General features: G+C 39.7%; 1 protein-coding gene across 3 annotated transcripts in view; it reads left to right on the forward strand.

The window, feature by feature from the left end:
* ccdc97 (coiled-coil domain containing 97) overlaps positions 1 to 15,561 on the forward strand; it is a 19,390-nt gene extending 3,829 nt beyond the window's left edge. The window contains exons 1-5 of one of the 3 annotated variants that reach the window (XM_043680758.1): positions 3,096 to 3,264; positions 3,826 to 4,386; positions 12,201 to 12,446; positions 13,485 to 13,614; positions 15,101 to 15,561. In XM_043680758.1, coding sequence (XP_043536693.1) covers positions 3,231 to 3,264; positions 3,826 to 4,386; positions 12,201 to 12,446; positions 13,485 to 13,614; positions 15,101 to 15,221 — 1,092 coding nt within the window. In that variant the 5' untranslated portion in view covers positions 3,096 to 3,230 and the 3' untranslated portion in view covers positions 15,222 to 15,561. Of the gene's footprint in view, positions 1 to 3,089; positions 3,265 to 3,825; positions 4,387 to 12,200; positions 12,447 to 13,484; positions 13,615 to 15,100 lie in introns of those variants that run through there. The other 2 variants (XM_043680759.1, XM_043680760.1) reach the window with 2 other exon arrangements.
* The last annotated feature ends 655 nt before the right edge of the window (positions 15,562 to 16,216 follow it).

Raw genomic sequence — 16,216 nt, forward strand, 5'->3', positions numbered from 1 at the left:
GAGACCCCTGTTGTTGTGATTATCTGTGTGCCAAATTATTTAATCTAGGTCACTGATTTCCCTGAGGAAATTTTGGGTTTATCTTTTACAGAAGATTGTTCAGCCTTTTGCTTTTTTGCGGCTGTGTCCTGCAATGACACATTTTCTGAAAGTTACCTTTTTGTTTTACAATGAAAACATCTGGATTTTAAAGCTGGACATTATTTATGCTTGTGAGGTTTCTTTACTGCACAACATTGGCAAAGACTTTGGTGTCCTCTCTGTTGCATTGATTTACCTGCTGTGTATTTTGTCATTTTGTACCTTAAGCTATAAATAGATTTTGCACTAAGTTTATCTTCTGCCCTGAGGATTAGGTTGTTTCACTTTAAGTCATTTGCTTCATCACCATCTGAATGGCTTTCTCTTGAGTTAAGTCTTCTTTAGACAGTCATAAGTTTGACAAAGACTCATTAGCAGGTCTGGCAAGAACTGTGGAGAGAGAGAATCAGAATTAATGTTTCAAGTCTTACATCATTTTTGTTAGAAGAAATAAGCACAGCTATTATCAGAATTCGATTTAATTTGCTAGCTAAAACTTAAGGAGATAACTTTAAGGCTTTCTTGAGTGAAAGAGAAAAGAATTCATTGCTTGTTAACCACAAGGATAAGAAAACATGACACCAAACACACAAAAACAGGTATAAGGAATAAAAAGGGGGAAGTGTCTCACATAAAGAGGAAGATAAAAGAATATATTCTTTGAAAGTCCTTAAGGTAGTAGATTTAATCTGAGACCATGGGTAAGAAAGTAGGAGCAGGCCATTCAGCTCTTTCATTTTAGATCAACTACCTCAAAGCCATAATGTTGTGCCAATCCCACATCCTGTAATTTCATTAGTAACTGGAAATCTATTGAGCTCTATCTTCAAGTTATGTATGGGTCTCTGAAGTAGACAATTACAAAGATTCACCACCCTTAGAATGAAAAGATTCCTCCTCATCCCATTCCTAAATAACCCACTCCTTATTCTGAGACTGACTCTTCTTACTTTAGACCTAACAGCTATGGGAAGCAGACTTTCCACCGTTATTCTGTCTATCTATATAAGACTTTTCTTTAAACTTGTAAATATATTTGAATTCTCAGTGAATAGGTACTTCTCCAATTTATTTTTCATTGGATGTTGTCTTCTGAAATGCTGAAAGAAAAGCAGGAAGCAAGGGAGACTTCTAGTTTTGCTATTATAAATTCATTTTATATTCTCTAACTGTTAAAAAATAGTTATAGAGTCATAGAATCATACAACATAGAAACAGATCCTTCAGACCAACCAGTCCATGCTGAATATTATCTCAAACTACACTGGCCCATATTCCTGCAACCCTTTCCTATTCACATAGTTATCCAAGTTAAATGTTATAACTGTGCCTGCATCCACCACTTCCTCAGATGTTCATTCCACGTAAACCACCCTCTGTATAAAAAAAAGTCCCAAATATCTTTTTAAAATTTATCTCCTCTCACCTTAAAAATATGCACACTAGTCTTGAAATCCTCTACCCTAGGGGAATCCTATTATCTCAAGATCACCCTATCTCTACCCATCATGATTTTATGAACTCCTATATCCAGTTGCCTGAAATAAACTTCATTTGTGTATTTCTGTGTCTGCCTTAATTGTTGCTGCATAATCTGCAAGCAACTTTCATCTCAATTATGTGAAACCTGTCCAGAAATATGGCACAGATTTGAGTTTCAATGCCTTTTTATAATAATGTCAATTTTGGTTCAGACTGATTACTGTTTATTGATGGTTTTGTGAGCTGGCTCAATCTGTAGTCAGGTGATTATAGTAGCAGTATTAGTTCATTGGTCTTCCTTGTTTAAAATCATTTTAGTCCATCACATTTCACACATTTTAAAAATCAAGTGCTGGAATTTGAAAATTGATAGTTCATTGTTTACTATCACAACAGTTAAGTTAGACAAGTTGTTTCTGCTCTACTATACTTGTAGAAAAGATGGGTTGTTTAGCTCAGTTGGCTGGACAGCTGGTTTGCAATGACACCAACAGCATGGGTTAAATTCCCACTGTGGCAAATAAATGCAAAAGCTATAGAGTAGTTATAATTGAGGACTTTAAATATCTTAATATACATTGTCACCATACTTTGGAAATGGTGTGAAGAGATTAGAGAAGATATTGAAAATACTTAAAATGGTTCTGGTGATGGCACACTTCAGAAATGAGAATTGATTAGAGAAACAAGCCCCATTAGAGACAGAAGGTTGAGAGGAGCATCAAAATAATGAGATATCCAGAGTAGATAAGGACAAATTGTTTCCGTTAGCAGAAGGCTTGAGTACCAGAAGATACAATTCAAGGTAAATGGCAACAGATCAAATTGACATGAGAAAAAATATTTTCTATACAGTAAATGGTTTGTACTATCTGAGACCATGGTAAGGGCAGTTTTCAAAAGAGTATCAAATAATTATTTGAAAATAAATATCCAATCAGGGCTACAGTGAAAAAACAAGGACATTGGATCAATTGTGGTGAACCAATGTGGACCTAGTGAACTAAATTGCTTTCCTTGGGGCTATACGTAACTATTCTATGCTTCAAATTGTCAAACTATACAAATGTTTCTCATTAAAACAAAGTAAAAATACAGTAGATGCTGGAGCTCTGAAACAATAATAAAAAAAACTAGAGAAACCTAACTGTTCTGGCAGCATCTGTGGAGAGAGAATACAGTTAATGTTTTGAGTCTAGAATTATTAAGTCTGCCACAGGCCTTGGGTGTGGAGGTTTGAGAAAAATGATCGTGCAGTTTGAGGTTATATTAACTTCACTGGAGCATACAACACCTCTTATTTCTCATAAAATAAAAAAATCTGCATCACAACTGGTGAGCTCCAGCTATTTAAAACCAAAAAAAGGCTCATGTTAAACTCAAACGAAGCGAAATTATGTTTATTTCAAATAATTCACCCGTCAACTTAATAATCCCTCATGAACCAACTATATTGTGAATTATTATGAAGAGCAGAGGTAATGTTTATTGTTTTACTGGGCTGTAGACAGGGCGGAACTTTAGACCCGTGATTTCCCTGAAATCGGACCCTGTTTGAGGTCGGAACTGGTCCGTTCTGGTTTGTAAATGTTTGTGTTAAAATATCTCTCGACAAATACTCAACGTAAGATAAAACATGGAGGTGACTGTGTGTAAAATGTAAAGCGATGGATCGGGAAGACTTTTCGAAAAGGATGGAAGGTAAAACATTGAATAACAATCATCGGATGAGGAAGGTTCAGGACATTGAGGCCTTCACAGCCTGAACTTCCAAACCTGAGACTTAATCTAAAATCCAGTTTTAATTTATGAAAGAATTACCAGGTTTTTGCAAAATTATTTTCAGTCAGACTGTTGCATAAACCAATTCTTTTCTCTTCCCCCCCCCCCCCATCATCAGAATATTTAGTTTTTCACCTTGCACCCAGTAAAATGACAGTCAAATTATAATTTTTTTATTGCAATTATGAGTGTTTATATCTGCCATTAGAAATGCTAGGACTGTGATTTAGAAAGCATAGCTTAAAAATAAATCGAAGAAAATATGCAATGCTGGAAATCTAAATTTTTAAAAATGCACATGTAGCTGGATAGGATTGGAAAAGAAATGCATTATTCATTTCACAGACAGCTTTCCATCTGCATTCTGGCCTGCTCTGGTAAGGATTTTGTAAACATGAAGGGCTGAATGGCCTTCTGCTGTATTTTAAATCTCTTAAGGATATGAACAGTATAATTCATGTGAAATATTATTATTCATAGGCTCACAAACACAAGATCTGTTACAAGATGTTCCAAAAGTGAGTGATCCTTCTGCAGACATTGTCACTCAGGAGGCCAGTGCACAGGTAGAAGGGATGTCCATAATCTCTACTGAGGATCATGTCTCACCAAGTGAGGTTGAGGAACAGATCAAATCCTCTGTTCCTACCTCGCCACAGGAGATTGATGACGCTGCCAGACTGATGAATAAGTTCCATGACGAGCAGCAGGAAGATGCTATGAATGCTTCACTGAACAGCATGTTTCATACGATTGCCAGTAGCAAAGCACAGATCAAAAGCCAGCAGAAGGACGAGCCTGATCTTATGTATGACCAGAAATTGGATATCATCAAGGATCTTTTCTGGTGTAAGCCAGTGGTGTTCCTCGAACGTTTTCACAAAATCATCAAAGAAGAGCACCTTGTCTGTTTCAACCATTTGGCTGAAAACTACGAAGTTACTTTTTACAGTAATGAAATTAGGAAGTCTTCCATGAAGAAAACTGCCCGAACAAATGTTCGCAACAAGAGGTACGCGGCCCTGCAGCAGCTGATTAAAGGTGATGTCTAACATGGTATTTGGTATTTTGTTTTCACCCCACTTTTAGGAAGCTGCTGCCTTTTGCTAGTGATAGTTTTTTTTTCCCCCTTGTACTTTCCCAAAATGTTGTCACACCAGACAATGAAAAATGAAAGAGTAATTCAGCCATGAACCACATCACATCTGTTTGCAATATGCTGAAAGCAAGATTTAGTTGAAATATTGTTACCTTTGAGCTTTTAATTTGTTTGGATCAGGGTTTTTCTTACTAGAATTAGAATCCCTACTGTGTGGAAACAGGCCTTTTGGCCCAACTAGTCCAGACCGATTCTTTGAACAGTATCCCACCAATACCCATTCCCCTACCTTTACCCCTGACTCATGCACCTAACCTACACATCCCTGAACACTATGGAGAATTTACCATGGCCAATTCACCAGACTTACACATCTTTGTGATTGTGGGAGGAAACCGGAGCACCCAGAGAAAACCCATGCAGACACGAGGAGAACGTGCAAACTCCACACAGATAGTCTCCTGAGGTTGGAATTTAACCTGGGACCCTGGAGCTGTGAGGCAGCAGTGCTAACCACTGAGACATTATTGCTGCCCCCTTACTGTTCCCTTAAAGGAGTTAATTGTGTTGGTCTATCAAAATTAACTTATCCCATCCCAATTAATCAAATCTTCACTTTCCAGTAGGAAAGTCTTAATGTTGGTTTAAGCTGGATGATATATTCTTTGTCCCATTAGTAATGTGACCCAACTCCAGCTGTGGCTGTGTTCAATCAAAGTTATGAACTTGTATTTATAAAGTACCTTTAATGCAATTAGCAGTCCAAAGGTGTTTCACAGTAGCATTATAAAGCAATGTATGACACTCAGCAATATTAGGAGATATTAAATCAAATGACCAAAAACCTTGACAAAGAGGTGGATTTTAGGGAGTATCTTGAAGGAGTAAAGTGAGGTATTGGGCCAGAGAGTTTAGGGAGGAAATTGCAGAGCTTGAGGCCAGGAAGCTGAACACAACATATTTTGGAAGGTAATGGGGCTGAAGGAAGTTACAGACTAGGATGGGCACAGCCATGGAGAGATTTGAGAACAAAGACAAACATTTTAAAATTAAATCTTGTTGATGAGGTTCCAGTGTAGATCAATCAATGATGGGGAACCAGGAATTTGTGCAATTTAAGGCACAAGCTGCAAAGTTTGAATGAGCTCAAGTTAATAGAGGAGAGAATCTGGGAGGCTCATCAGGAGTCATCGAGTCTAGAAGTAACAGAAGCATGGATGAGGGCAAAGGCAGCAGATGAGCTGCGGTAGGGTGAAGTCAAATGATGTTGCAGCGGAGAAAAAAATGTGGTCTTGGTTACAGCACAAATATAAGGCCAGGAGCTCCCTGATGGTTTGTGTAAAGCAGCAAACGTTCCATATGATTAAGTATGGGCACTGACCCCACTCTTGCCCTTTCATGGTGCATATTGCTGGCATATTTCCCACAACTGGATGACCTGGTTTTGTGCCAGTGACATAATCCATGGAATCATAAAATCTCAACAGTGTGGAAACAGACCCTTCGGCCCAACAAGTCCACCCTGACCCTCCGAAGAGTAACCCACCCAGACCCATTCTCCTACCCGATTACTTTACATTTACCCCTGACTAATTCACCTAACATACACATTGGGCAATTTGGCATGCCCAAATGTACCTAACCTGCACATCTTTGGATTGTGGGAGGAAACCAGAGAACCTGGAGGAAACCCACGCAGACTTAGAGAATGTGCAAACTCCACACAGACAGTCGCCCAGGGCTGGAATCCGAACCCAGGTCCCTGGCGCTGGGAGGCAGCAGTGCTAACCACCATGCCACCAGGTCTTACTTCAAAAATCCTTTCAAAGAAATGTGAAGCCAAAGTGAAATGTAACAGATAAAATTATCAAAGGTATTCAAGATACACAAATCTTCAGCTTGACCCATACATTTGCAACAGTATGTATCATGTGAATTTAATTTTTTTTTGGTTTTATACTTTCAAGTAAAGAACAAGTTCTGATGAAAAGATCCTAGGCCTGAAATGTTAACTCTTTCTCTTTCCATAGATATTGTCAATCCTGCTGGTGTTTCCACTATTTTCTGTTTTATTTCAGATTTTCAACATCCCCAGTATTCTGTTTTTGTGTTAATCTGTAAATAGTGCCATTGTTCAGAAGCTTGTTTTGTGTTTTTGTCGAGCATTAACATAGAGCACTGCCTGCTCCCTCTAATCCGTCTCATCAATATTTCTCACTCGAGCTTTTTGAGTGAGCTTGCTAGTTTTGTATCAAACAATTGTAAGTTTTATTGTTGTAGGTTTGTATCCAGTAAAAACAGAGATTAAATTCCTTCTTTGTATTGACACCCTTGTTGTTAACAGAAAAAGGAAGAAATTTATCTCGTTCTGTGGGCTGGAATCAAAACTAAATGTCGAATGTGAGCACATGACGTTGTAGCTTCTTGTTTTATGTTGGCTCCTGTTTCATGGTGATTTATAAATAATCTAATTGATTTAATCTATCCGGATAGTTCTCTTCATGCACTGTTAGAAACAGATTGTAATCCTTTCGTGTCTGACATCTCAATTTTGATGTACTTTGTCTTTCCAATCTTGTTCTTTTAAAAAAATATATAACTTATCAGAACAGAAGAAAAAAATTAATTAATATATTCCTCCTCTCTATATTTGTTTTATTGAATTGGCAGTGGTCTCACCCAAGAAACAAATTCACCTTTCCCAGTACTTGGTTATAACAAAAGAAGAGAAAGTGCTGGAAAATCTCAGCAAGTCTTGCAGCATCTGTAAGGAGAGAAAAGAGCTGACGTTTCGCGTCTAACTGACCCTTTGTCAAAGCTTTGACAAAGGGTCAGTTAGACTCGAAACATCAGCTCTTTTCTCACCTTACAGGTGCTGCAAGACTTGCTGAGATTTTCCAGCATTTTCTCTTCTTTGGTTTCAGATTCCAGCATCAGCAGTAATTTGCTTTTATCTTTGGTTATAACAAGCTGCTAAAGGAAGAAATGGACAAATTTGTTTTCTTCTCTTCATAAATAACCACAGCAATTTCTTCCCACTTGCATTTTTCCTACGGTTTTAATTGCAGAACATTTCCTGCACAGAAGGGACTTGGATGGTCTGTTATGTATGCTGACTCATATAGCAGTCTAACAGTCCTGTTCCCTTGAGCTAGATAAATTCTTAAGTAACAAGTGAATCAGAGGATATTGTGGATAGGCAAGAATGTGGAGTTAAGGTCACAATCTCATTGAATGGACAGGCCTAAGGAGCTGAAGGGCTTGTTCATGCTCCTAGGTCATTTGTATCTCACCAAAACCCTGATATCTTCCTCTGTTTCAGTAACAACATGCATTAGAGAAACTAGAAGCAGACGAAGGCCATTCAACCCTTCAAGCCTGCTTCATCATTCAATATGATAATGGCTGGTGCTCAGTATCAATGCCATATTCTCTCCCCATACGCCTTGATGCTTTTAAAATCCAAACATTTATGTATCCATTTCTTGAATATATTCACTGACTTGGCCTCCACAGCCTTCTGAGGTAGAATGTCCCAATCTTCTTTTGAGTGTAGAAGGTTTTCTCCATCTCAGTCTAAAATGGCCTATCCCATATCCTGAGACTGTAGCCTGGAAAAACATCCTTCCTGTGTCTAATTAGTCCAGCCATGTTAGAGGTTTGTACATTCAGTCAGATCCCCTCTCATCCTTCTAAACTCTGAACATTTATGCTAACCTTGGTATCAGCCTAGTCAACCTCTTTCGCATTTCATCTATGGCAAGCATGCCCTTTCATGGGTGGGGAGACTAAACCTGCATGCAGTGCTCCCGATGCAATCTCTTCATGGCTATGGCTAACTGCAGTAAGACATCCTGACTTTTGAACTAATTTCTCTTGCAGTGAAGGCCAATAACCATTTGCCTTCCCAGTTGCTTGTTGAATCTGCCTGTCTACTTTCATTCACTGGTGTACAAGGACATCCAGATCCCCTTGTACATCCCAATATATCACGATTTAAATAATGCTGTGCCTTTCAATTTTTCACACTGAGGTTCAGATTAGATTCCCTACAGTATGGAAACAGGCCCTTCAACCCAACCAGTCCACACCGACCCTCCAAAGAGTAACCCACCCAGACCTATTTCACTCTGACTAATGCACCTAACACTATTGCGCAATTTAGCATGGCCAATTCACCTGACCTGCTCATCTTTGGACTGTGGGAGGAAACCAGAGCACCCGGAGGAAACCCACGCAGACGTGGGGAGAATATCTGTGTGGAGTTTGCACAGTCACCTGAGGCTGGAATCGAACCTGGGACCCTGGTGCTGTGGGCAACAGTGCTAATCACTGAGCCACCATGCCGCCAAATATCGCCTGAGGCTGGAATCACACCCAGGTCCCTGGCACTGTGAGGCACCAGTGCTAACCACTGAGCCACTTAACTTCATATAGCAATTCCTTTAATGTCATAGATTGCTTTATTGTTCTTTACAAGGGTGATTATCAAACAAGATTTGACACTCGGCAATGCAAGGAGATACTAGGTGACCAAAAGATTTGGTCAAAGACGTAGGTTTTAAAGAGCTTTAAGGGGGAGAGAGGCAGAGGGTTTAAAGTGCTAATTCTAGAGCTTTAGAGTCTATGCAGCAGAAGGTACAACTGAGGCCAGTGAAGGAGCAATTATAATTAGGAATGTACCAGAGGGCAGAATTGGAAGAATGGAGATATCTTGAAGGGTTGTGGACCTGGAAGAAGTCTCAGCCCTTTATTTTTCGCTTAAAGATGCAATGGTCTATGCCTCAACTAATCTCTGCGACAAAACATCTCAATGCTTCAACAACCCTCTGACTAGAGAAATTTCTTGTAACCTCTCTTTCTTGTGATAATTTAAAATTGATTCATCCTTTATTGTCAATGACTCATTAGTCAGAAGAGAGAATTCTTTCCCAATGAAACCATTAAGTAATTGAAGAAAAATCCATTACATTTCTTCTTGGCCTTCTGTACTCTGGAAAAAATTGTTAGAGTCTTTTTTTTAATCATCTTTCGCACCTTTCCTTGAGCATTTCTGTGCCTAAATCAGGAGACTATTTCATCTACTTGTATATTTTCTCCTTTTCTGAAAGTTGGATTACCCTTACATTCAACAAATTAAATTACTTAATAATTTTTGTGAGGACAATGATGATATATCTCGTATATGTTCTTATATGAGTTAATCATAACCTCTCTGATCTTGTATTTAATGTCTCTAGTTATGAAACCTACAATACTTTATGATTTATTAATGGCTCGCTCGACCTGTCCTGCCTCTGATACAGACTTATGTATACGTACACTAAGGTCTCTCAGCTCCTACGCACCATTTAGAATAGTACCCCTTATTTTGTATCAAAGTCCATCACTATCCACTCTCTATATTGAGTTTCATTAGCCACTATTCTGTCCACACCACCAACTTGTTAATATCTTTTGTGGTTCTACCTCAAGGCTTCCAGTTCTCTCACATTTCATGACACCCATAAATTTTAAAATTGTCCACTGCACAATGGGATCTTCTAAAAAACAAGGGTCTCAATACCGATCTCTGGGGAATTCCACTAAAAAGGTTCTAATCTGAAAATTTTCTATTAGCTATTACTGTCTGTTTCCTACCCAACAGCCAGTTGTGTATTTACATTGCTACTATCCTTTTTTTCCTCACAGTGTAATGTATAACACTGTATCAAAAGCTTTTTGAAAGTCCATGTCGTAGACCACAGCTTTCCCCCTCATCAAACAATCGTCTCTGTCACCTCACAGTCCAACTTGCCTCTCACATATCCATGCTGACTCTTCCGAATCAATCTATGTTTTTCCATGTGACTATTAATTCTATCATTAATATTTCTTCTATAAGTTTCCCCACTGCTGAAGTGAAACTGACTGGTCTGTAATTGCTGGGCTCATCTTTACCTCAATTTGAACATAATGTTTACAATTCTCAAACCATCAGCACCACAGCTCCCCTCCGAATCCAGGGAAGATTAAAAAATTATTGCTGGAATTTCCAATCTCACTTCTTTCAATATCCTTGGATATATCTAACCCAGTCCTATTCCTTAAGAACTTAAAAGGCCGACAGCTTATCAATTTTAAACCCTTCTGATTGACGGATTTCCTCCTCTGTCACCAGGACTTAGACAGTATCTGTTTCACAGTTAAAGCTAGATGCAAAATACTCAGCCATATCATTCCTCTATATCCTTCCCACCAACTGATATTCTCTACATTACACTGAGCATCTTTCTTATTCTTTAGCTCAAGCCAAATCGATTCTGTTCTTGAACCTCTTGAAACATCATCCTTCTCCAGTATTGTGAAACTCTCCTTAATCAAAAACACCATCCCTGCTCCTTTTTCCTCCGTTTTCTTTTCTGAACACATAATCAGGAATATTTAAAACACAGGTCTGTCCTTCCTTAATCCAGGCATCCATTTCACCGCAACATCATCTTTATCCCACACTACAATCTGTGTCTTTAACTCCTCAATTTTATTATCTAAACTCCATACATTTATGTATATACAGTGTAACCCTGGCTTGACCAGTAAAAATCATCAGACCGCCCCCACTATCCTGCCTAAATATGTGACATTTAATTTTACATTCATAGAATTCATAAGACGTTCAAGTGGTATAACAGCCTAAATTGAGATTTTAATGTGGGGGTCTTGAACATTTTTGCAGCTTTCCTTTTAGATTGGATTACCTACGGTATGGAAACAAGTCCACACCGACCCTCCGAACAGTAACGCACCCAGATCTATTCCCCTACATTTACCCCTGACTATTGTACCTAACACTGTTTAGCATGGCCAATTCACCTAATCTGCACATCTTTGGATTGTGGGAGGAAACCAGAGCACCTGGAGGAAACCCACGCAGACACTGGGAGAATGTGCAAACTCCACATAGACAGTCGCCCGAGGTGGGAATTGAACCTGGGTCCCTGGCGCAGTGAGGCAGCAGTGCTAACCACTCAGCCACATTTTTGTCTCCTGAATGGAGAGGACAGACCTTGTGCTACTAGTGATGTCCATTACCTCAGGATGTCCCAAAGTGCTCTGCAGCCATTGAAGTACTTGTGGAGTTTTGCAAATCCAGTATCCAGTTTGTACACAGCAAGTTCCAACCACCAGCAGGGTAGTAAATAACCAGAGAATGAGTTTTATAGTGTCATTCAGTATGGAAACAGACCCTTTGGTCCAACTAGTCCATGCTAACCATAATCCCAAACTAAACTCGTCCCACCTGCCTTCGCTTGACCCATATCCCTCCAAACATTTCTTATTCATGAACTTATCCAAACGTCTTTTAAATGTTGTAACTGTGGCCACATTCTCTGGATAGTCATTCCACACACAAACCACACACACAAAAAAATGGCCTCTCATGTCCTTTTTAAATATGCCCCTAGTCTTGAAATCCCCCACCCTAGAGAAAAGAAACCTGTCATTCACCTTATCTATACCTTATTTAGTGATGTTATTAAAGATTGGGGAGAACTCCCATGAACATCTTCAAAGTAGAACTTTGAAATCTTTTTTGTCCATCTGAGAGGGCAGACAGGACCTCATTTTAGTGTCTTATTCAACTGACAATGCCTCCAACAGTGCAGCACCTCCTCAGTGCTGTGTGTGCGTGAGAGTGAGCGAGCAAGCCTAGATTCTGTGTTGCACTTTCTCACGAATGTACCAATTGATGTCTTTGCTTTGTCTTTCCCTACAGATGGGGAATATTTCAGTGATGAGCAGATGCGAACTCGAGATCCTTTGCTGTACCAGCAGTACATTAGACAGTACATGACAGAGGAGGAGCTATTGGCTGAGAACAGCAAAAACCTGAGCAATGCCATGTGTTTGTCTGACCTGTTGATGAGCACTTATCAGGAGAAAATTGTCCAGGAAAGGCTACAGTGGCAACAGGAAAGGGAAGATGCCTGTGTGGAAGAGGAAGAGGACGATGAGGAGGAAGGTACGTTTCTGTCTCTCGGTTATTCTGCAGGATAACAAGACTGAACATTAGAATGTCACTAACATTTTCTCTCTCCTTTTTCTACTGAAGTCAGGAACTGTTATTGCTTTCATAGTATCCAGCCCAAGAGGCCACTCATCATATGTTCAGTCCACATAAAACTGTTGACAGGCTATTTGAATGTGAGGATACTCCACATCACAGCATGATCCTATTTTTATTGAGGTTTCTTTGTTGAACAGCAACTGACTCACTTTGAATTTTCATTCCTTAGATTTGGGGTATGAACATCAAATTGAGAGAAGCAAAGCATAATGATGGTATTACTAGAATAGTGTTTCAGACACCTGGACTAATGATCCAAAGACACTAGCTCAAACCACACTACTGCAGCATAAGGAGATTAAATTCCATGAATTATTTCTTTTATTTCACTCACGGGATATGGTTGTCACTGGCTGGGCCAGCCTTTACTGCCCATCCCTCAGCGTCTTACTGTGGGTTTGGAGTCATGTGTAGGCCACACCAGGTAAGGATGGCAGATTTCCATCCCTAAAGGACATTGGTGAACCAGATGGGTTTTCTGGCAGTTGACAAGTTTCATCGTCAATATTAGACTCTTAATTCCAACTTTGTATTGAATTCAAATTTCACTATCTGCCATGGTGGGATTCAAACCCGGGTATCCAGAACATGAGCTGATTTTCTGGATTAATAGGCTAGAGATAATCCCATCACCTCCCAATGTGCAATTAAAAGGAAAATTAAAATTGGTGATGATGACCATAAATCCCGAACTGTTCACTCATGTCGTTTAGGGAAGGGAAATCTTTCCCAGTCTAGTGTGACTCCAGACCCACCGTAATCTCATTGACTCTCATCTGCCCTCTGAACTGACTGAGGAAATCACTCAGTAAAGGGCAATTAGAGATTGGTAATAAATGCTGGCTCTGCCATTGATACCCACATCCATGAACAAACTTAAAAAATAAAATGTGAATTTTGAACAGTGTCACTGATGCTCCTGACTCCATCTAGATGACGACACGGAGTCTAAAGCTGCAGACTGGATACCCAGTGACGATGAGAGGAGTATGCTGAGGGAAGAATTTGTGAGTCGCATGTACCAGCGCTTTCTGGATGGGGAAGACAGTGACTTTGATTACAGGTGGTTATCAAACACAAGTATACAAGTTGAAACCTACAGTACAGAAAGCAGCCATTCAGCCCCTTCCATCAGTGCCAGTTCTTTGAAACAGCAATCCCATGTTAAACCAAACACATTGATCCAACTGTGTTCCTCCTTCCCAACAATATTACTCTTCCAGATTAAGGCTTTTCATTGATATAACCAGTCACGACTCTTTATGTTGATACCAAATATTTAATATTAGCTCTAAATTTTACCCTCACTGACTAAGATCTACACCCTCTTCTTCTTTGTTGAAATCTTGCCTTATGGTCTCATTCCATGTTCAAAATTGTTCAATACTCCTTTTTTCATACCATCTACAGGTTTATGAAAACCAAATTTATTCTCTCCTAACTGTTACTCTTTTGACCTCGTCCATTAAATCCAGCAGAATAAGAATGGCTCCTAGCCTAAATTTATAAAAACATTATTATTTGTTATCCCAGTGCACTCATGGCCATTTTTTCAAAATGCTTGTCAGATTTTGTTACTCTTGTCGAGACCTTGAAAGTAATCTTTTAGATTAACTAACATGAAACTGTATATCATTTTACTGCTGCAGCAACAATGTAAATTGGTAATTGACTCGGCATCCTCATTGCCTTTAAGCACTTTGGGTTGTTTCAATGTTAGATAACCAGTGAGTCAGCTGCAGTTTCGTAGGTAGCGTTCTTACCTATGACTCAGAAGGGTTGTGAGTTCAACAGTGACATTCCACTGCAGTATTGATAGAGTGCTGCGCTGCTAAAAGCGCCACTTTTCAGGTGAGATGTAATACTAAAGATTTTTTGGGGGGTATGTATCTAAAATATCCTATGACACTATTTTGAGAAAGGCTCATCTCGTGTCTAGTGTCTAGGATCGATGTTTAGCTGTCAGTTGCAATAATAGGCATTTAATGTTTAGCACATTGCTGTGGGAGTTTGACGTTTGCAAATTGGCCACCATTTCAAAAGATAATTGGTAACAGTAACGCTGTTTGGGACATCTTGAGGTTGCTATATAAATTCAAGTTCTTTCTTTCCATGTTTCCCATTATTTGCTGTGCGGTTTCAGGTGGGAGGAATAGCCATTTGCACCAGCTGGCGGAGGATGGCTCTCTCAACCAACACACGCACACACACTGCATATGCACGCACACAACTCCCCACACCCCTCCCATACACACTCCCCCACACACCATCATCTTACACACACACCCAGCCCCACCCCAGACCCATCCCACATCCCCACCACACCTCCATACCCACACCTCCACTGCACCAGACATACCCCCACCCCACAAACACACAACCTCCCCCACCCACCCTCGCACGCACGTAAATGCACTCTCTCTCTCTCTCAAATCCCACACGTACACCTCAAACCAGGATTTTTTTTGCTGTTTAGAGAAACATAAGCAGACTCTGATTAGGAAATCACTGTTACACTTCCTGTTATTTAAGGCCCATTCTCCTTTCAGTGCTGTTGATGACAACCCGGATTTTGACAACCTTGACATCATAAATCGTGATGAAGAGGAGAGATACTTTGACGAGGAGGAGCCAGTTGAAGTTGAAGATATAGAGATGGACAAGGATTAAACATTCTTCAATTTATATGTCTTTTTTTTAGATTTTACAACATTTCTAAAGGAGAATGTTGGTGACCAACTGAGTAGTTTAGTGCATGTCATAAAAGAATTTCTTCCTATTTTTAATGTCAGTTTAATTGGCCAGTTTCTATTGTGCTGAAATCAAATTTTTTTTTTAAGTTTCACGTACAAAGGAGGATGAAACCGAAACTGCTGTCAGACGACAAACAGATTCCCATTGTGGCTCAGTGCACCAACAGATCAACTAGGAGACTGTGAGGTCTGCAGATGCTGGAGATCAGAGTTGAGTGTGTTGCTGGAAAAGCATAGCAGGTCAGGCAGCATCCGAGGAGCAGGAAAATTGACGTTTTGGGCTCCAGCCCGATTTGTCAATTTTCCTGCTCCTCGGATGCTGCCTGACCTGCTATGCTTTTCCAGCAACACACTCTCAGCACCTAGCGATCAACTAAGCCTTGCTTCTGGGTTTAATTCCTCGTCCCCTGAAGAGATAGTTGGGAGGAAAGGATTGGAACCTGCACCTTCTGCTCAGGTGCTAAAACCAGTCAGCTTTTACTTTTCCAAATTGAACTCTCATGCTCTCTGTTTGTTAAACGTGAATGTTTGATGGGGCTCTCCACACTGAATATTCCATCTGTATTACATGTGAATTGGAAGCATAGAGTAAACATAAAACTTGCTTGTTTAATGCTGAAATAAGGACCACTCTCTGACACTTTTTTAAACTCAGTGACATCTATAAGCTAGTTCCCTCAAGTATGTTCTGAAAAATGTAGAAAAAAATAATCTGGACAAAGGTTTTTTAAAAATCCATGTCCTATTCCTATGAGGACACTAACTCGTGTTGGGATATAGCCTCCTGGGTACCCACTAACCTGGAGGTGATTATTTCCAGGTGTTAGAATATCCACACGCAGCTTGATCCTGGACACCCTGACTTAACGTTTGCAAATGCAGTTTCCAGCAGGGATTATTCGGTGATGAGCA

This window comes from Chiloscyllium plagiosum, chromosome 41 (assembly GCF_004010195.1).
Source record: "Chiloscyllium plagiosum isolate BGI_BamShark_2017 chromosome 41, ASM401019v2, whole genome shotgun sequence".
In the NCBI taxonomy this organism is placed as follows: domain Eukaryota; kingdom Metazoa; phylum Chordata; class Chondrichthyes; order Orectolobiformes; family Hemiscylliidae; genus Chiloscyllium; species Chiloscyllium plagiosum.